Here is a 22991-nt window from a genome sequence, read left to right on the forward strand (position 1 = left end):
TTTCTTATTTAAACTGCTGTGATTATATTTTTCTTGATCCGAGGGGCTATCAAAAATAGCTTTTTTAACTTCACAAGATAGGGGTAAGGTCTGTATACACACTACCCTCCCCAAATTCCACTTATGAGACATTTGTCCATGGTGTGCAGATGCTGGTCCACCAATGTATGCACCTGGGTGCCAATGTTCATGCTCCCGTGCACCATGCATATTTATTGGTACAATAGGAGGCTCGAGAAAACCGGAACATTGTAATTTCCTCTATCCATAGCTACTTTAGCTACGTCTTTAACTCATGGTTGTAGAATAAGATTACAAGAAAGTCCTCCGTTGGATAAAAATCTCCGAAACAAAACGGGGAAGGGCGTCTCTCATGCTCACCGAAAAAAAAGAAGTTCAACACTTGAGAGTGCAAAACAAGCTAAAAAGTATAATCAATTAGTAATGGGAATAACCAAACCCTTTCCTCTTTGGTGGATTTAAGGGGGTTTTATACGTACCCTCCCACATTTTGCAGGAGATCAAAAGGTAGACTTCTGGAGCATTTTCAGATATAGGATAATAAAAAAACGGTAAAAGCAGAAGAAACTGTAAATCACAAGGAGAAAATAGAATATAGCAGACCGGACTTAAATGCTGCCAAATTGAGTAACTCAATTCTGCGTGTATTACATTTCATCCTATATTAAATGCTAGCTTACCTTGAGTTAATCCATAAACCTTTTCTATTAAATAGGTTTATGATCAAAAAAAGCCAACAGGCCATAATTTTATACAACCAGCTTTAAGGTAATGTCAGTTCCATGTAGAGATTTGCTAGAGATTACGTTTAACAGGTGCATGTAAGACTGATCCCAGTAACAGATCAGTTTCATTGAATTTGCCAAGGTTAGCCAACTAAAAAGCTCAACCTTCCATGTTCTCATGGTGATGTCTCCGACGCCTGCATTGAGACCGTCTGTGGCTATGATTATGCCTCCTAGGAAGCGCGCTAGGTGCATCAGGGCGACAACTCTCCTCGGCACTCACTTGATGTCCGAGTATGCAATCAAATGGGTCTTCAGTTGACTCTAGAGGAGGAGCAGCAGCACCACCATTTATCTACAATTTTCAATACAAAGCCTAGTAAAAGTAACTCAAAATGATTCTACTAGAATGAAGACTAAAATGATTTATTTTTGACAGACAACGGAAGCAACGATTTTTTATACTCATTTACAGAGAGCCCCCAATTTACTCAATAACTCTGCCAGAGAGGGCAGCCTGCATAAAGATAGGATAACCACCATTTGATACTTGTCATTAATTCTACAATCATGTGCATAAATTTGGTTTATCTTGTCCCCGTTCCTACTATGTCCTTGCACAAACAGGAAGACCTCCTGGCCCCAATATCCTTTGATCTTCTTCAATGTTATATAAAAGAGCAGCAAAGGAGTACTCACATTAACTTGCTTTCTCTCAAGATTAGTGTTCCTCGGATCAGTATTCTCCAAATGGGTTTTCTTACTGGAGGAGTCATCACTATCCATCCTATGAGAAGAAAAAATTTCCCCATAGGTACTCCGGAAACGCCATCTTGGTTTTGGCTGGTCTGTTGAATCATCATCATAAACATTTTCAGAGTAAAAGTATTTGGAGACATGCTGTAATACAGGCGGATTACGCTGGTACTTCCTCAACATTCTATCATGAGAGAATACCACATCAGTAAATGTTAAAATGGATCACGCTGATATCTCAACTTCTATCTTGTTAGAATACTACATCACTAGTTCATACATGGGATGAAAAGAAACAGAAATTACCATGATACTATTCACATGTAGGAGCAAGATGACAAGATTCATAAAATTCCACAAGTATCAAAGATTTATTTCAAGAAAAGTTTATTAAAATCTTTCCACTTCTAGGGAATATGTCCTGAAAGTGAATCATTTTCTTTTGGCCAAATACACAGACAGTTGAAGTTGTAAAAAAATTTCATCTGAACACCTAAAATGAGCTCCTGGCCTATTGAGCACTCGAGCCCATTCAAAATGTACCCATTAGGCACCAGGTGGTGACATGGCACAAAGCGTGTCCTGCACCAAAAGTTGAGGGCATACAATAATGGTTTTTACCAAAAATTTTGTAGTTTGGCAGGAAAATGTTTTTCTGGACAATCTCTCTCTCTTTTTAATAACCCTTGTTTTCCAGATTCAAACCCATTTTCTCCGGTTATCTTCAGACCATTTTTCCTTCTTTATCCAGCCGTTCCAGCTTTAAACACATCCCAGATTCAAACCATTTTTCAAATTCAAACAGTTTTTTACTTGTTATACTCTTTGTAATATTTTATTATTTGAACAAATTTCTAACATAAACTAATCAAAAAGAATGCAAGATTATATAGCCATGTTCTGGATGGTGCTGTCTTTAAGCACTTCATGTTTGAAGCCTAGTCCTCTATTTATGCTTGGTCTACATGCTTAAATCTGGTTAAAGACTCAAATCTGTTCCCTTTTTATCAAGTACCTTTGTATTCTGATAGATACAGTCCTCGCTATTTTGGCTAAGTTATGTATTAGCTGGGTGAAATGACCTGTGTGTGTAGAGGGCGAGGCAAAAGAAATGATAACAGCTCCATATCTTAAGCAAGTAGAAGAGAGCAAGATGTCTTTTAATTGAAAGGATGTACCCTTTCATTATTCTGTAATCACTAAGTAATATATAACTACTAGTAGCCTTGTTTTTTAATTAAACACTTCTTATTCCAACGTTACCTTTGGCTCACCAGAAATTTCCTCCATTTTCACCATTCTTCACATTTTCTTTCTTGTCAAAAAGATCAAGTTGAGAGTTCTTGCTTATTTTATTTATTTTTCATATACTTTTCCAACAATCTAAAAGTGATATTGTTTTTTTTTATGAAATAATTGGTTTCATTGATGGCATCAAGAAGACGCAGAATAGTTACAAAAGTAATGAAAATTGCTAGCTCCAATACAGAAAGGCAAAAAAATCAGCTTAGTACTACGGAGCTAACACCTTCTAAAAGCGATATTTTACTATGAAGAAGATATTTCCTGTTTTGGATAAAGAGAGTGATTGCATGACTTTTTGGAATAGCAAACAATGATCTTCTGGAAAATAACAAGCCTATTACCAATTGTCTGGAAACATTGTTGATTTGAAGTGAAACAACACTTTTAAATGGAGAGTGTTAGTAGTTAAATCCTGCAACTACTTAGAATAGATACCTCTCTTTCTAAATAGTCATGTCCGTTGGAATTTAACTTTTGAAATAACCATAATAATGATATAAGTATAAGGATTCTTCTTAATTTTCAAGTCCCTGCTAACAAGACAAGTGAGGCTTGCTCGGTTGGAAAAGCACCTCCACCCATGACTGTTAGGTCCTGGGTTCAAGTCACGCTGAAGGGAAAATGTGAAAACACTATAGATCCTCCTAATTTGGGAGGGGTTTGAAAAAAAGAAGAAAAAAAAGTCCCTGCTAACTCTAACAGCAGAGACAAAAGAGACTTTGAAGCACTAGAACTTCATTCGTATCTTGGGCAGTTTCTGCCTATGAATAGCCAGAAATTGGCTCTACAGGGGCGTTGGCTGATTTGCCAATATTAGTTGGGCTATGCATAGCTGAAATATGGCTCGGCAACACCATTTGCAGATTCTTCAATAGTCCTATGCCCCGATTGATTTTTTCTTGAAGTCTCCTTATCATTTTTCACTTTGAAATCACAAACTATACAACAATCCCCCACTAGTCTGCAATATTACTCCTAATATCATGCATAATAGGAAGTATCTAGTAGATTTCAACTTCCCACTAATGTAAATATTTTAAAATTTAGACAAAGTTATTGGTGTTACTAAGATTAGTACCATAACTCACTTGTGCCTAAACCGTAAATGATATTATCCAGCCACTTTAACACATTGGTTGGCTCAAGCACTAGAAGATATTCACTGTAATGGAGAATTAAGAAGTTTAGCAATTTGGGTGATCCATTTAGTAAACTTCTTAATTCTCCAAATAAGTGACTATTTTCATAATAAATATCGCTTTTAGATTGTTGGAGAAATATATAAAGAATACAAATAAAATAAAGCCTTGAAAAACGTCCGAAATGCTTTCCTAAAAGAGATATTTGCTCCCTCTCCTTCTCGAGGTTGCTACGGGTTATATGCAAATAGCTATAGTGGATATGACAAGCTTTTAAATTTCTATACTAAGCAAATAGCTGAAAAATACTAATAAGAAAACAAGAACTCTCAACTTGATCTTTTGGACAAGAAAGAAAACGTGAGGATGGTGAAAATTGAAGAAGTTTTTGGTAAGCCAAAAGTAAAGCTAGAATAAAGAAGTTTCAATTAAAAAACAAGACCATTTGCAGTGATATATTACTTCGTGGTTACAAAATAATGGATAGTAACATCCTTTTAATTTAAAGACACCTTATATTCTTTTAAAATATTTTATTATTTGAACAATGTTCTAACAGTCTATTGAACAATAGAACAACAACAACAACGACCCAGTAAAATATTTTATTATTTGAACAATGTTCTAACAGTCTATTGAACAATGTTCTTTTAAAATATTTTCCATGCACACTATTTATGTATTTCCACGCGATGAGTGTGCATATATTTCTATACTTGGTGGAAATAGATGATATATATGTGTGTGTGTGTACCTACATACATATATATTTCAAGTTAAGAAACTCTGGTCGTACTCTATATTATGGCATATTTTAAAGTTTGACGCTCGCAGTGAGGACAACTTACACATTTCTCAATCATTCTTATCCTGAACTGAAGCCAAAGAAAGTAGCAAAAGAAGAAGAAAATTGAGAGAATACAAGCGTAGCATAACTAACCAGTAAATGTGTCCCTACCGCAAGTTGAATCCAGACAAATAACTCAGAGAGATAAAGATGTACCTATGCCCCAAGTTATCGAGTACTAAGGCTACTCAAGGATATAGATCTTGAGTATACAATTATTTATCAGATGGGAACAGCATGACATATTCTGTCTTTGTCAAAGGTTTAGCATCTTTCTCATTCAAATATCCAGAACTATAAAGTAATTTGAAATTCTTGATGTTGCTCCCTTGGGTTATAGAGGTAGCTGTCACCAAGGATATTATTTACATTGATAATTAGTTCCGAAATTTTGACATGGTACCTCACTCTAACACTAATGGTGACAAGTATGACTGTTAGTACAATCAGGCCAACTGATCAAGCTTAAAAGATGAAAACTTGACCTCCACAAACTGATTAATAACTAATAATAAACCATATAGTGTTGATTATTGATCCAACACTTTACATGATTAGATATATTCTATTTTCCTCCTCATAGTATATCATTCTTCATATTTTACAGGGTTGGTAAACTTCAACTTTTCAAGTAACCCATATTAATATGCACATCTTTTTAATTCAAATTATTTCAGGGAACCTCGATGCAAAGATGTTGTAATGCACATCTTACGAGATCCAATTAATTCAGCTATCTTATATTCAAATAATTTTTCGGAACCCCCATAACCTGCTTTCTTTGCTAAACATCTTTCACGTTAACACCTGTGAACAATTAAATTCAGGCAAGTAATAATCTTGCAAATCTTACACCACCCCCCCCCCCAAACAACCCAATATTACGTATCCTACTTAGACTTGTAAAAGCTATTGAGGTAGCAGTTGGACTCTTTGAATAATTTGAACTTTTTCTTTTCTACAGGCATGGGCCTTTTGTTATTATCTGAGAATAAGATATTGAAAAGTATTTAAGATGCCACTCGGAGCACATTGCTTAAATTTGAGTTAAAAGTTCCTGTTCTCTTTTTATGAATGAAAGGGACCACCTTTTTCAGAAAACCCGAAAAGAAAGTTGAAACTTCAACTTAAAATAGAGCAAGTGCGACTGTTTTTTGATAACCAGAGTTTGTGCGATTATTCAAGTGCTCAAGGTTAAGTTTCACCGTGCTAAGTCATGCATATATTTTGACTGTGCTGCACTTCATCTTTAGGGGTACATGTCACCTCATTATTTAGCCCAAAAATAAAAAAGTTTAAGAAGTGTTTTTTAGGACCTACATTTCCCCTAACTCCTTTTGCAGACGAGTTCCATGCTGAGAGAGAATAAGTTCAACACCTGAATCCAAAGACTTGGCAAATCTCCACTTGCCATAGAACCAACCAGCACCTGGAGATAGAAAGTTTGAAAATATAAGCAATACACTTCGGAAAAGCAACCCAACATGAATCTCTGTTTTGGAGTAGAAATCATTAGCTCTCAGAGAAACTTGAGCCCTAAATGAGCAATTTGAAATAAGTGTCCTACATACTAAGATTGGTAGTAGAGTGAGATTTTACAAGTCTCCAAAGTTGCAAGAGCCCTTTGCAACTAAACATGAAATAAGCATGTCAGTTTATTTTTCTTGATTCATGTAAAGGCTGTTAGGGTACTTCTTGACACGTAAAAATACAGAATATTTCAATCATCAATCCAAAATCTTGACAACTTTTAAAAAAATGAATCTGGCTAGTCAACCATTGGCACTGCCTTTAAAATCTACTGCATTGATGAATTAATATTTGTAATAAAACTGCACGATCATGTGAGAAGAGAAGAGATTTCTACCAAGAAGTAACAACAAATGAATACTTAACTAATAAAAATAAGAAGGATCACAACTAAGCGACTTGGAGTTGAATTCTTCTTTTAGCTTTTAATTCTTGCATTACTTATGACTTTATTTTTAAGAAAAGCTAAATATGTAGTTGAATTGAGCACTTGACAGGCATCAACTGCTTACTCAGCATTTCGGAATTTACAAAAACAGAAACCAGACAGATAGATAGTTGTTGGTGCGCAATATGTAAGAGTAAAAGAGAAGAACACGAGAAAGACAACTCCCTGTCCACTAGAATAAGGTTGAGGATGAGGGTGAGTTTTGATTTACCTACTGCAAGATTGATGCGGAGTAGGTTATGCAGCCTTCGAGTAACTACAGCAAAAACAAATTGAAATAATAGTGTTAGGTGCTTTAATGAACAATAAATATAGGGAGGGAACATAATCACAGAGCTAAAGCAATACAGCAGAGAAGTGAAAAGAAAAAAAGAAGAAAAGAAATTGCTTCTCTGAGCGGCATATATCCCTAAACTTTGTGAAATTAGTCATCCATGTCTTCCATTAAAGGTTTCTTAAAAAAGAACTTCATTGTTACTCAAACATATCATACATGCCCTTCATTTCTAATGGAATTCCAGCAGCATACCATCTATGCTGAAAATTTTGAAGGTCCACCTAAGTGAGACATGCGGGAACAAAATCCAAATTTGCCCCCACATTTTGCGAAATTAGCCATCCATGCCCCCATTTTTATAATTAGGCAGGTGACATGGTGTAAATTTGGACAATGTTGGAAAATCCCCATACTTTTAAATAAACTATTATCAAATGAAGCCATTGTTGGGAATTGCGGAATACCCACAGAAATATTCACAATCAAATAATGGGAATGAAACCGAGAAATTAGGGCACTGAAAATAAAAACGTAGAAGACCTTATAAACAAAGGGAAAAATCACGGCCCCGGAAGAGCAAAAACAATATCACTATAGCGAGACAAATACATTTTGCACTCAGGTATCACAAAGTCCTCGAGACTATACACCCAATGATAATCCTTTCAATTTATAATGCACTCCTTAAGGAGCACAGGACTAGAGTGGGAGATTTGTGGGGGCCAGTCCCATTACAATTGAAAGAAAGGAAAAAGTTTATTATTTGGCAAAATTTTCAAAGGTTTGCAGTAACCATAGATTTGGCCAAATGGTCAATAGATCTATTCACATCGCAACCTTTGAAATTCTATTGTTTGCTATGTCACTGATGACATCGGCAGGTTATTTTACTCGTAGAAATATAATGTTTCCCTTCATTCATAAGAATCAGATTGTTTCTGGAGAAGGTTATAACAGCTTTTGACAAAGTATAGCATATCACTACTTGCTGTCCATACCAATCGATCCTCTTTGTTTTCCTATATCACTGTTGTACTCAACAATTGGAGCATTCGTCCCACTTCTTCCATCTCCCAGTTATTAAAACCTCTTCTGGAGTTTAATTGCCAGCCATTTGCGGAGTAAAATTCGGCAGCATGTCCATATTTGCTAATAGAGAAATTATATAAGCTTGGAAATCTGTTACTTAACATCACTTCCCCTCCCATACCTCAGTCCAGTCCAGAATCTGATTTTACATCCATTTCCCAGCTTCAGTCTTCTGTGTTGTTTAAATTCATTCCACAGCTTACTAATATTGCTCCAGATACTGCCTTTTGTAGAACTATGAACAGTTGCAGGCCTCCATGTATCCTTCTTCGCTCCTCTTGCGTCGGTTTCCACATTTTCATTCCCGATTCTTTATTTCTCTATTTTACTCTCATTATTTGACTGTGAATATTTATGTGAGCATTTTGTGGGTCCAAACAGTCCTTGAGGCTATACACTCACGAAATATCCTCACTACAAAGCCACTCAAAACTCTAAATATTTTTCTTCAGAATGTGCTTTTTATGAATTGGCGTATTACAAACGGAGTCTACTATTTATAGGAGTAAAATACTCTGTCGATATCATCAGTGATAAGCAAAAGATAGAATATCAAAAATTGCAATATAAACCGATCTATTGTTCGGTTGGCCAAATATATGGTTGCTGCAAGCAAACCTTTGAAATTCTTACCAAATGATAAACTTCTTTCTTTCAATATGTAATGGGTTGGACCCCACACCCATTTCCTCCAAGCAACCAGGATTGATGCCATCCTCCACCTATATGTCGCCACTACAACTACTCCCGCAACCTCTCTCAAGCCACCCTTCAATCCCAACCATCGTCTTTTCTCTTCCTCGATTTTCCGACAACAAGACCTCATCTTCAGGGAAAACATGAAAAAGTTCATCTTCTAAGGTCTAACGTTTGAACATAACCCATATGAAGGCTCTACAATATCATTACGATTACAGTGACAAAGTTTAACCTTTTTCTTGTTTTGGGTCTTTTTGGACTATTCACCATTGATGGGAGAAAGTGCATCTTGACAGGTCGTATCATATCCATTGTTGAAACAATTTCTTGTAAAATTGACTTGAAAATACACATAGAAATGATATGGTATCTGAAATTGCCAAGCAAACCTTTCTATGACTACTGCAAGTTGGAGAATTTTTTCCAATAGAGCTGATAATATCTGCCATTTTCAGGACTTATTTCTCATAAATCTAGGGGGATGGGGAGAGGTGGATATCCAACTTGCACGGTCCATTTGCAAAACTTTAGAATTTTAAAAAGTTCACCATTGCTTAGGGTGGTGGAAGCTCTTCTTGGTGACTAGCTATGGTGGTGGTGGTTAGGGAGCATTGATGAGTATTTTTCGGAAAAAGTTCAGGGGTAAATTTGGGACTTCGTTCCTTTTCTTTCTCCACTTGTCTCATTCAGATGGCAATTTAAAAAGGTCAGCATAATAAAATATGAGTTTTGCTAGAAATGAAGGACATATATGATACATTTGGGCAAACGAGATGTCCCTTTGAAGCAAACTTTTAACAGATTGCATATATGACTAATTTTGCAAAGTTCAGGAGTAAATTTGAACATTTTCCATATTTATTACAAATTGAACCACTAGAGTTTAGCCTAGAAATCAACACAATCAGAACGAGCAGTGGGTGCACACTATATCCCCGTTTAGCTAACTTTATAAGGCTAAAATTGACACCAGTGTTGGAGAATCATATCTGGATCTATTTTCTCTCTCTACTGTCAAGCTCCCAGGCACACTCCCCGAGGAGCCCGGGAACAAGGAATCTTAGGTTTCCATGAACACCATTAGAAAGCCCCCAAAATTCCGACCACTCCACTGAAATTTTTCCGATGAAGAAGCTGCCACGCGCGGCACCTACCGGCGACCTAGTCGCCACGCGCCGGGCGCGTGAGCCCTTTTCCGGCAGGTTTTCAAAAAATTTCTTTTGGACAGCTTCCTCTACTGATAATTCCGACCAGATCTGTACAATTTTTTCAGATTTCCGACGACTTTTATTTTTTCCGGGGAGCGGGGAACCTCTGTTTAGTCCAGATTTCAGTATCTTTTACATCAACAGCTCAACTGTGATTACCATCAAACACTCCTTATAATTTCCATAACCTGAGCAGCTGGGTGGTACAATATGGGAGACAACCGGATTTATTTCAACGCAGGATTCAAATCTTTTGACATCACCAGATGGAATTCCAACAAAGATGTATGGTTCGAATGGGTGGAGAGAAGCCGCAGCATGATGAGACGTTCATCCATGGGCAGAAAGGCAATGGAATGGATTTGTTTTGTACTTAAAGAAGCATCGACAGATCAAATGAATTTAGTGAAGCGATGGAAGTACAAGGAACATATGACAGAACATTTCTGTACCAGGAAATTCAACGTTCACGGAAGATATATGAGCATTCTGTCACTGAAGGGAGAAGAGAGGTCTGTTATTATAATTTCAGAGTTAGCTATGAATGCAGGTTGGAAAGACATAGCAGCTAAGATAGAAAGATTCACACATCAAACCCCCAAAATGAATCCCACAGTTCCACCTAGAATCATTGTGGACAACTATCCTTATGTCAAAGCAATCAAGGAGAGTAAATGGCAATCCAATACCCTTCGTGAGGCAAAGATCAGCATAAACAATGGAGATATCTCTGTTGTGGAACCGACAGGTAGCGAGGATTCTGGTTTACTAAAAAGATGCATTGTCGGGTTTTTTTGGAAAGAAATCAATGAGAGACCCACTTTAGCAGACATAAGGCGATGGGCCAGTACTTCATGGAACAAAGCATATGGAGTAAACATGTATGAAATGACAGGCAACATGTTTTTATTTGAATTTCCAAACAGATTCATGGCGGAGCAGATTTTGCAAGGAGACTGGAGATGGAAAAAGTTCAAGCTTCATCTGGAATGGTGGAATCATACTGTTGGATGCATTCCAAACTCACAAATTGCGGAAACATGCTGGATTAGAGCCATGGGGATTCCTTTACATCTATGGTCACAAAAGATCTTCAAAGAAATAGGAGATCACTGTGGGGGATGGATAGCTACTGAAGAAGAAACTGATCTCAAAAATCATCTTAAGTGGGTAAGAATTAAAATTGTTGGTGATGGCAGAAAGATTCCCAATGAGGTTGGGATTGAAAGAAACGGTATCAAATTTTTCATCCCAATCTGGGCTGAAAGACAGGCAAGATTTGAGCTGAAGATGCAAGAAAACGAACAATGCTTTGAAGCAAAAAGATTTTTGAACAATCAAGTGGGATGCACCATATTGCAAAACCCTGATAAAGGAAAGGCAAGTGTGCAACTTACACATGGTTCGAGTTCGATAAATCGGAGCAGTAAAGTGACAAACAACGAGCTGAAACCATATGAATCCGATTTGGCTGCACAAGTCATTTTTAATGATCTCTCGTGTGAGTTTTCTGATAATATTAGGCTGAAGCCTTATATTGAGGAAATGGGAGGACTTTCTCACTTAGAGGCAAAAGAGTCTAGTCCAGGGGATCCAATATCCAATGCAAACCTTGAAAGTATGCCAAAGGCAACACTTAAAAGTTGCAGTCAGCCAGAAGGTGGAGCAGAGATAGCAGGAATGGAACAGAAGGCAGGGGAGCAGATCATAAACACTAATATAGGGGAAGATCAAGCTGGAAGTGCTTTGGAACAACTAAAACACTTTAGCTCTATCCAAGATTGGGAAATCGAGGAGGTGACTCCTATAGCAGTTCAGCAACACAACCCATTAATGGATAAAGACATGGATGCAACACTATGGGTCCATCAAAATATGATCAAATTGGGAAAAATGTTTGGAGTAGATTTTCAAGACCATGAAGAAGAAGCATTGGAGTTGTTAATGCAAATTGACAGTTGCAGACAAGTTAGAAAGGTGGAGACAGAGGTGGAGGTGAAGAAACAAAGGTTCAAAAGATCACTGGAATTAAAAGGATTAACTTTGTTTGATGTCAAGTTCAAGAGTGACGGGAAAAGGAGTAGGGGAAGAGATCTATCAATCATTTCAATATGAAGATCAAAGTAATTTCCTGGAATGTAAGGGGATTAAACGACAAGAAGAAAAGGGAGATCATAAAAAGTCAAGTGCAGAACTGGAGGGCAGACATTATATGCATGCAAGAGACAAAAGTGGAGGGGGATATCAAGGAAATAGTCGATCAAATATGGGGTGGTAGATGGGTGAGGTATGCAAGTTTAGAAGCTAGCGGCACGAGAGAGGGGATTTTGTTATTATGGGATTGCAGAGTATGGAAAGGGAAGGTGTTACAGACTGGTGCATACACTTTGACTTGTAAGTTCGAGGCTCTTTTACAGAATTTTCAATGTCACATAACAGGAGTGTATGCCCCAAATTGTAGAATAGAAAGGAAAATAGTATGGAGAGAAATTGGTGCAGTAAGAGGATTGATGGAAGGTCCTTGGGCGGTTTGTGGTGATTTTAACGTTACAAGGTACTCTTCTGAAAAACGGGAACGTTCAAGGAGGTCCAGAGCGATGGTGGAATTCTCGGATTTTATAGAAGATATGGAGTTGATAGATCTTCGACTTGAAGGAGGCTACTATACTTGGTTCAAAGGGGACAATCATACAACCGCTTCAAGAATTGATAGATTTCTCATTTCAGAAGAATGGGATGAAAGCTTCAGAAACATCAAGCAAACTATCCAACAAAGGCTGACTTCTGACCATTCACCTGTGGCTCTATACTGTGGTACTTGGGAACAAGCTAAATCATACTTTAAGTTTGAAAATTGGTGGCTGAATGTGGAAGGCTTTGGTGACAGAATTAGAGACTGGTGGACATCTTTTGAATTCTCAGGAAGACCAGATTACATTTTAGCTTGCAAGTTAAAAGCTCTCAAAGGCAAGCTAAAAGAATGGAGCAGAAGTTGTGAAGGTAATTTGGGATTGCAAAAATCAGAATTGTTGAGTCAACTCGCAGGTTTTGAGGCAACACAACAACTACGAGCGCTGACAGAGGAGGAATCAGTGAGGAAAGCAGTTACTCTAATGGAAATTGAGGAACAACTCAAGAATGAAGAAAGTGCATGGAGACAGAAATCAAGAGCTCTGTGGCTCAAAGAAGGGGACAGGAACACAAAATTTTTCCATCGTACTGCCAATGCACACAAGAGAAACAACAACATTGATCAACTATCGATTCGACATGAAGTAGTTGAGGATCCAGCTAGAGAACGAGATCATTGAATTTTACAAGGGGTTACACACAGAACCGGAAGAGTGGGGACCAACGGTCAATTTCGAAAATAGCCCAAGAATTTCTGAATCAGAGAGGGAGTCTTTACAAAGTAACTTTGAGGAACAAAAAGTTTTGAGTTGTCTGAAGATGTGTGCAAGTGACAAGGCCCCAGGTCCGGATGGATATACAATGAGTTTTTTCATAAAGTGTTGGGACATTTTGAAGGAAGACATCATGGAGGCCTTCAACAACTTCCATTCTCAGGAGATGTTTGAGAAAAGCTTCAATGCAACATATATAGCTTTGATTCCAAAGAAGACAGGTGCGAAAGAATTGAGAAATTTCAGACCGACCAGTCTAATAGGGAGCTTCTACAAACTACTCTCAAAAGTCTTGACTGAAAGACTAAAGAGGGTGGTAGGGAAAATAGTCGATGCTCAACAAATGGCTTTCATCAAAGGAAGACAAATAATAGATGCAGTGTTGATTGCCAACGAAGCTGTGGATTCAAGAATAAAAAAGAAAGAACCTGGAATCTTATGCAAATTAGATATTGAGAAGGCCTATGATCATGTAAATTGGAGTTTCCTACTCAGAATGCTAGAACTAATGGGTTTTGGACAGAAATGGAATAGATGGATGAAATTTTGCATATCTACTGTAACATTCTCCATTCTCATAAATGGATCTCCTAAAGGTTTTTTCCATTCACACAGAGGTCTAAGACAAGGTGATCCTTTATCTCCCTTTCTATTCATTATAGCCATAGAAGGATTGAACAACATGATCAAAACGGCTAAAGTCAGTGGATGGGTTAAAGGTTTTGAGGTAAATAGGAGTGGGGCAAACAATCTAGAGATCACACATCTCCAATATGCTGATGATACTCTAGTCTTCTGTGACGCTGGAAAGGAACAATTTAGATTCCTAAGGATCATTTTGGTCTTATTTGAGGGAGTCTCAGGATTACATATCAACTGGAGAAAGAGCAATATTTTCCCCATTAATGAAGTTAACAACATGGAGCAACTGACACAGATATTGGGAGGAGAAGTTGGGTCTCTACCAACTGTTTACCTTGGGATGCCTCTTGGTGCAAGATCTAAATCAAAAGAGATCTGGAATTCAGTCATAGAAAAGTGTGAGAAGAAGTTGTCAAGATGGAAATCGCAATATCTATCATTGGGGGGCAGGCTAGTTCTAATCAACTCAGTATTAGACTCACTTCCTACTTATATGATGTCATTGTTCCCAATTCCAGCTGGCATTTTACAGAGATTGGACAAAGTACGAAGATCATTCCTTTGGCAAGGTAATAAGGAGAAAAAGGTCTTCCATTTAGTTAAATGGAAGACACTCACAATGGAGGAGTGGTTTAGGAATAAGGAATTTGAAGAATCAAAGCAAGGCTCTTAGAATGAAATGGTTATGGAAGTACTCTCAAGAACCCCAATCTTTATGGGGCAAAGTGATCAAAGCTAAGTATGGTGAGGAAAATAACTGGGTGTCAAAAAAAGTCAAAACATCATATGGAGTAAGTGTGTGGAAATCCATCAGAGAACTTTGGCCTATAATGAAGAACCACTCCTCCATAAGAGTGAACAACGGAAGGAACACATCATTCTGGAACGATAACTGGTTAGGACAAGGAAGCTTAAAGGAAAGATACCCCGATATGTTTGGTTTAGCACAAAACCAGCATAGGACAGTAGCTGAGATGAGGAGTCATCAAGGATGGGAAATCGCTCTCAGAAGACAGTTGAATGACTGGGAGATAGCAAGATTAGCTGACCTTTACAAAGAGCTGGAAGCATTTAAAGGATTACAGGAAGGGTTTGATTCACTTTGGTGGCAGAGGCACAACAGAGGGGTTTACAGGGTGAAGGATGCATATAAGATTTTGAATCATAATAATCAACAGGTAGATCCATGGCCTTGGAAACATATATGGAAAACAAAGATTCCATACAAGGTAGCATGCTTCACTTGGTTACTAGCAAATGAGGCGGTATTAACCTAGGATAATCTCATAAAAAGGGGAATTTCTCCGTGTTCAAGATGTTTTCTATGTGGGGAAAATGCTGAAACTGTCACCCATTTATTTCTACATTGCAAGATTACAGACCAACTATGGAAAATCTTTATTAGTCTTAGGGGAATTTCATGGTCAATGCCATACAGGCTTAAAGATGTTTTTTATAGCTGGGAAGAAGCTGGAGCTGAAGCAACTAGTAGAGATAGATGGAGGACTGTCTCGGCTTGTATCTGGTGGACAGTTTGGAGGGAAAGGAACACTAGATGTTTTGAAGATAGAAGCAATCCAGTGCAGAAGATCAAACTCAATTGTATTCTTCTTTTTTGTTTTTGGTGTAAACAGATTTATACAGAAGATACATTGACAATCATAGACATACTAGGATCTTGCTAGGTCTCAAATCAGAACATCTACTAATCCTCTTCATGTTAATTTGGTTTTCAGTGCAACCTATGTACTGATGTTTTTAATATATACAATAGTTACCAATTTAAAAAATTGACACCAGTCATCACCCTATCCTAATGTTTCTGACCTCAACAAGAGTTGATGGAACAGCGTTCGAGAAGAAAGAAGCAACAGTGTAGCAAAATATGGCACAATAAAAATATACTGTGATTGGTTCAAACCTTTAAAAAAATACTAATTATTTCATAAAAATCCAAAAATGTCACTTTCCTTTCTTCTTATTTAGTGTAGGCGGGATGGAGAATCTAGTAATGGAATCATGAACGATGAAAAGTATTAGGGCGATTATCCACTAAAACGAACTACAGACAAAAAAAATCAAAGGAACAAAGAAAAACACTATCCTTGTTATAAATAGAATTCTATTTAAAGTGAATGTCTATATTTAGAGAGATTCTAGGGTTTATTGTTTGGTGGCTAAGTCAATCTCTCCCTATAAATAGAGGGTTCTATTCCATTGTAATTCATCCCATATCAATAAGAATTCTCTTCTCTCTACTTTTCTCTGCAATACTCTTCTTCTTCTTTTATTGTTTCATAACACGTTATCAGCACGAGACTCTAACCAATTGAGTAGAAGATTTGGGATTGAGCATAATGATTGTCAATTATTCTATGAACTTCCTTCATGATTAAATTCTGGATTTAAGGTGAGTATTTTATTTTTCTCTTTCAAATTCTTGACATTCTATAATTTGATTTTAAATACAAGCAAAGACGATAAATTTTGATTACAACTCTAATGGAGTTTGAAAGATATTATAACCACCCAAAGTGGTAAAATTTCTATGTCTTGCCATGATCAAATTCATGTATGATTGTGGGCAAAGAATTGAAAACCCGTCCCATTGAATTTGCTCCATTCTCATTCCCTTTAGAGAATGTGATAGCAGTATGTGATAAGTCTGAGGAAGACAAAAATTATTATTATGAATGTATTAATGGATGTGGACGTGGCAATAGACGAAATTATAATCGTCATCATTATGGTAATGAGAACAATAAGGATTCTCAAAATAATCATTCACTTTGTGAAAGTAATATTTGTCATCGATTTGACATGAGATTTTATAAAGCACATATAGATGATTATGGTCCATTCATGATGTGAATGTGACAACATCTGATTTATGAATACATATTCATCTTGGAAGAATATGAACGTGCTAGTGGTAATGAATATACCACACTCACCTCTAGAAGGAGGTTTGAGATGATATAAGAAAATAATGTCATTATTATGGCATGAATGGTCATTGGTCACGTACCTATTGCACACCAAAATATTTTGGTAATGCGATTATTAAAGAATAACATTAATGCAAGAAACACATCTTGCATATAATTTTGACCATAACCATAATGGTATAACTTTCTCTTTAAAAGAGATATTCACCATATTGATGTTGATGAATATGTGGTAGTACAAAATTAATTGAGAACTCTGCAAGAGCCAATTATACTATTTTGGAGAAACACAATTGATTACCAATAAGGTATTGTGTTGTAGTAAGTCTCAAAGAAACTTATTCAGTTTCCAAAGTACACGCGAAAGCAGTTGATTATATTGAGACTATAAATAAAGGAAAGATTTAATATCTTCTATTACTACAACTTGTAGGGGGTAATATGTATGTGAAAAGTTACCCGCTTTATTCTTCAGTTTGTACTACACAAATAGAAGAATGCCACAATAAAGTAGAACTTTATTGATATAAAACTCATATCATAATAAACTTGGAGTTTATTGATATCCAGTTGGCATAGCTGGTTTAGTCATATCAATTTAAGTATGATGTGCAAAAATAAAAGAGAATTCAAATGAGTAAACATTAAAGAACTAGAAAGTTCTTTACGAATTCTCCTAGGTTGCTTGTTCTCATTAATTAGTAGACCAACTAAAATTGGGATTGAATCCCATAAACGCTGGAAATATCAAAAGTGAATATGGGCCCATTCACTTGCCATGTATACCACATACGATGCATCTATGAGATAGTTACATGTGCGATTATTATTAACCCACAATATGATGTTTTGCGAGGTAACTTGCTCAATAATTTAATTTCGAGCATAATTTCCAGATTTTCTACTCAAGAAAGTTTATCTTGATAAGTTGGTTTACATCACAGTTGGTTTAGCAAAATAATTTATTGAGTGCCTCCACTTAATAGCTAAACTATTGCTTATGAGAACAAAGTTACCTATATCAGTTTGTATATTACATTCTCTACTCACAAGTGGTTCGGGGTCAGGAACCAAATAATTCCATCTTATTATTATTGATGTGCGGTGTATATTTTGATTAGCACCATGACACACAAAGATGGACTCTCAAAGTTGAGGAAACAAGTTAGTTTATCTAACATGAGGGGCAGACATGATAAACACTTGAGAAAAAGTTACGTGGAACGGATTATCATTTGTATATATAGATCCTCGAATATCATAATATGAACTTGAAGTTCATAAAAAGATAATTCGTTTGCAATATATTTCAAAGCATGTCATACGCATTTGCTGACCCAAAGAAAGTAACTATATTCTCATTGCAAATGCTCATATTAAGTCCTAGAAGGACAAAGTCTATGGTACACTTAAAGCGTATAGACAAATCGGTTTCAAATAAAACTTCTTGATAAAGAAGATGAGCAAATGATCAAACTGATCATAATAAGGAGGCAAGTGATCTAGAAGATCACATGACATAACACTTCATAAAATCTCATGAGAGATTCAGGTACCTGAATATATGAATGAAGAGATCTCTATGTTATGTCTTTATGAAAAAATATTGGAACCGATATAAAATGTTCGTCGGCGACATCTATCATAGCGTTAAGTATAGATGAGGATCTTAAGTCTATCGAATATAGACACAAAAGTATTGGCCAAATGGAAGAGACATAATTCAAGTAGAATTGATTCCATATGAAAGACATATAATTTTGTCTATGTTGTTCAAATACTTGAAAGTATAAAGTCAATGGTATGTGCAATCAGTTTTCGATATCTTATATGTCTAGCATGACATAAAAACTTGATATGCATCTAAAGTCTATTATATGGCTTATATGACTTAACTTATATGACAATCCATGAAGGATTTAAGTCGCTTAAAGCATATACAATTCTTGGTCTTGAAGTACCACATCCTAAGTGCAATTTGTGCACATATGTATCTTGCTATAACTATAAGCATGATAATGTGATAGCGAGAATACCTCTATGGAGATATTGAAAAGGCCATTCTACGGAAGTTTATGAAGACATTACATCTCTATCAAGAATGATGATTTCAAGATGCAATATATTCATTCAAGTTAATATGGTTGATTTGTTTATCAAGTCTCTACCAAAGATCCTTTGAAGATGGTGCACAAGATTGGAATGCAAATGCTTAAAGATGTGAATTGATGCTCTCATCAGGGGGAGTTAATGCGCGTTGCACTCTTTTTCCCTTACAAGGTTTTTTCCTATTGGGTTTTCCTTGCAAGGTTTTTAACGAGGCAACCAAAAAGCGTATTGTTAGATATGTGTACTCTTTTTCCTTTTCTACAATTTTTTTCCCATTGGGTTTTATTTAGTTAAGGTTTTAACGAGGCACATTATCTGTTGAATAGACATTCAAGGGGAGCGATCTACCACAGAAGCTATCCACCTTATTAGGAGGATGGTGGAACAGTACAGAGATAAGAAGAAGGATCTCCACATGGTGTTTATTGATCTGGAGAAAGCGTACGATAAGGTTCCTAGGAAGGTCTTATGGAGCTGCTTAGAGGATAAAGGGGTCCCGAGTAACTATATTAGGGTGATTAAAGACATGTATGATGGAGCTAAGACTCGGGTTAGGACAGTAGGAGGCGACTCTGAACACTTTCCAGTTATTACGGGGTTGCACCAAGGGTCTGCGCTCAGCCCATTCCTATTTGCCCTGGTGATGGATGCACTGACTCATCATATTCAAGGGGAGGTGCCATGGTGCATGCTATTTGCTGATGACATTATTCTAATTGACGAGACACGAGGCGGCGTCAACGAGAGGCTAGAGATTTGGAGACATGCTCTTGAGTCTAAAGGTTTCAAGTTGAGCAGGACGAAGACGGAATACCTCGAGTGCAAATTTGGAGTTGAGCCGACGGAAGCGGGAGTTGAAGTGAGGCTTGACTCTCAAGTCATTCCCAAGAGGGGTAGTTTCAAGTACCTTGGATCGGTTATTCAGGGGATCGGGGAGATTGACGAGGATGTCACACACCGTATAGGGGTGGGGTGGATGAAGTGGAGGTTAGCATCGGGAGTCTTGTGTGACAAGAAAGTGCCACCGTTACTAAAAGGTAAGTTTTATAGAGCAGTGGTTCGGCCTGCCATGTTATATGGAACTGAATGTTGGCCGGTAAAGAACTCACACATCCAGAAGATGAAAGTAGCAGAGATGAGGATGTTGAGGTGGATGTGCGGGCATACAAGGATGGATAAGATTAGGAATGAAGATATTCGAGAGAAGGTGGGCGTGGCCCCCATGGAGGACAAGATGCGGGAAGTAAGACTCAGATGGTTCGGGCACATTCAGAGGAGGAGCACTGATGCACCGGTGAGGAGGTGTGAGCGACTGGCTGTAGTGGGCACGCGGAGAGGTAGAGGGCGACCTAAGAAGTATTGGGGAGAGGTGATCAGACAGGACATGGCGCGACTTAGGATTACTGAGGACATGGCCCTTGACAGGGAATTATGGAGGTCGAGCATTAAGGTTGTAGGTTAGGGGAAACTTGTGAATATTTCTACAGCACAAGAGAGTGAGACTAGCCAGTTAGGAGTTAGACTAAGAATGTCATTGGTCGTTATTGATGCAGGGCTTTACCTGCTAGTTGTACTATATCAACCATCTATTTCGTATTTCGTATTCTGTATTTCATATCTCTTATATTGCTGGTATTTTATTATGCATTTTTATGGTACTAATATATCGGCTCCTGTTGCTTTTTGAGCCGAGGGTCTCCTGGAAACAGCCTCTCTACCCTTCGGGGTAGGGGTAAGGTCTGCGTACATATTACCCTCCCCAGACCCCACTTGTGGGATTATACTGGGTCGTTGTTGTTGTTGTTGTTGTGAATGTCTATATTTAGAGAGATTCTAGGGTTTATTGTTTAGTGGCTAAGTCAATCTCTCCCTATAAATAGAGGGTTCTATTCCAATCCCATATCAATAAGAATTCTATTCTCTCTACTTTTCTCTGCAATACTCTTCTTCTTCTTTTATTGTTTCATAACAATCCTGAAATCACTGAACCAATATTTGCAGATCAATAATCGATTTTGATTAACTAAAGCTTTCAGTCCCATTTAACTATTCAGAAGTTAAGAAAAGCATATATGCAAATATTTGACTAAAGTTTAACAAAGAATTATCCAATAATAAAATTGACAAGTAATTATGTAGGAATTGTACCTAACCAAGTGGCAACGGAAGCACCAGCGGCACCAATACCAAAATCTCTTACAGCAGATTGCTTCCATGAATTTAGTAGTTTACTTTCTTCCGTTGTTAAAGGATCCTATCAATTTAATAAATAGATAAATATGTATAATATATGGTCAGAATTGAAATAAAACTGATGTTTACAACAAATATTTTCTGAAAACTAAGGATAACAAAAGAATAGATATATTATGAAGAAATAAAGTTGGTACCCATTTCAATAGGAAGCATTAGGCATTTAGGCTCATAAAAAATCAAACCTTTCTGGAGATGAGAAGTTCATTCAATTCGATGAGAGCGTCTGCCATTGTTGCACCTAATTTCGCAGACTGAACCCGACCCAAGATGTAATGGTTCTTATGACAAAGTAGTGTGGTCGAGGTTGGTTTTTTTTTTTTTTTTCTGTGTGTGGGGAGGGAGGGGGGTTCACAAAATAAGGTCAACAAGTACAATTTTTTGTTTGTAAAAGAAGATAATCATTTTAAAAAACGAAAAAACAAAAAATCATTTTAAGGATATATTGTTTAAAAAAGATAAGTTATTTTTGATAAATAAATTTTAAAAAAGGAATTGTGTGGTTGATGAGCAGAAAATACTTACGGAAAGAAATGATGGATAACAGTGTTAGCAAATCAAATGTAGCTTTGATAAGAATTTTATGTATTACTTATTGACAGTATAATGGTCTAATGGATATATATTGATTAGAACAATGATATGGAGTCAAAAGTTGAGACAGTTACTAAGAAAAAAAATTATGTTAATAAGTGACGAAAGTATATTTCTCGAGAAAAATTATTTATTTTGAAAAATATATATTGACAACTAAAAACTAGAGAATGACTTATAGCATATGTGCTCAATCTTTGGAAAGCCAAAATTGTTTTTTTATAAATAAAAGGAATTAGTATTGTCATGACCCGGATTTCCCACCTTCAGGAGTCGTGATGACCCCTGCTAGTGAAAGCTAGGCAAACCAACCATTTAAATTGTTTACCTTTTTCCCATTTTTAATCCTTTAACAATTTAGAGGCAACATAATATAAACAGCGAAAATTTAAAAACGGAAGACTGAAATGTGATTTATAAACAAAGATGTCAATACTAATCCATACATAAACTACCCAAGACTGGTGTCACAATTTCACAGACTGTATAAGAGTACTACTGTCACGACCCAAAATTCACTAAGGGTCGTGATGGCGCCGGACACCGCTGTTAGGCAAGCCAACCAAAATACTTAAGTTAACTCTCGTTTTAAAAAATTGTGAAAACTATGATTTTCCTTCAATAAACTAGTAAAAGATAATCATTTCAATTCGAATATGAATATTAATACAGGATACCCCATAATTATCCCAGAACCCGGTGTCACAAGTACATGAGCAATTTCTAGGAAATAAAATAAAATACAGTAACTGTCCGGAATACAAAGTGGACAGAAATAGAAAATACTGTAAAATACTCTGAAGGGGACTCTGCTAGCTACATGTCATCTCGATAAATGCAGCTCACCTAAGTCTTCGTATCAACCATGCCGCTATGCCACTAAGCCACTAGCCACATATGAACTTGTGCAATAAAAATGTACACCAAGTGTAGTATGAGTACGAAAACAACGTGTACCCAATAAGTATCCCGTCTAATCTCGAAGAAGTAGAGACGA

General features: G+C 36.8%; 1 protein-coding gene across 1 annotated transcript; it reads right to left on the reverse strand.

Annotated features, from left to right (window-relative positions):
- Positions 1-609: 609 nt before the first annotated feature.
- On the reverse strand, positions 610-21743 carry LOC104221557 (uncharacterized). Its single transcript, XM_070160503.1, has 6 exons — positions 21586-21743; positions 21296-21401; positions 6983-7027; positions 6114-6222; positions 1446-1686; positions 610-1101 (listed from the first exon to the last, which is right to left on the reverse strand). The coding sequence occupies exons 1-6, from the start codon at positions 21631-21633 to the stop codon at positions 907-909; spliced, it is 744 nt and encodes a 247-aa protein (XP_070016604.1). The 5' UTR covers positions 21634-21743; the 3' UTR covers positions 610-906.
- Between the last annotated feature and the right edge of the window lie 1248 nt (positions 21744-22991).

This window comes from Nicotiana sylvestris, chromosome 1, assembly GCF_000393655.2.
Source record: "Nicotiana sylvestris chromosome 1, ASM39365v2, whole genome shotgun sequence".
Classification (NCBI taxonomy): domain Eukaryota; kingdom Viridiplantae; phylum Streptophyta; class Magnoliopsida; order Solanales; family Solanaceae; genus Nicotiana; species Nicotiana sylvestris.

Excerpts from the sequence above, each read along its gene's own strand:
- LOC104221557 (XM_070160503.1), bottom strand. The coding sequence starts at position 21,633 with ATGGCAGACGCTCTCATCGAATTGAATGAACTTCTCATCTCCAGAAAG. Across the intron at positions 6,223-6,982 it reads CCGCATCAATCTTGCAGTAG|GTGCTGGTTGGTTCTATGGC; the intron begins GTAAATCAAAAC and ends TTCTATCTCCAG. Across the intron at positions 1,102-1,445 it reads TTGAGAGAAAGCAAGTTAAT|ATAAATGGTGGTGCTGCTGC; the intron begins GTGAGTACTCCT and ends TGAAAATTGTAG.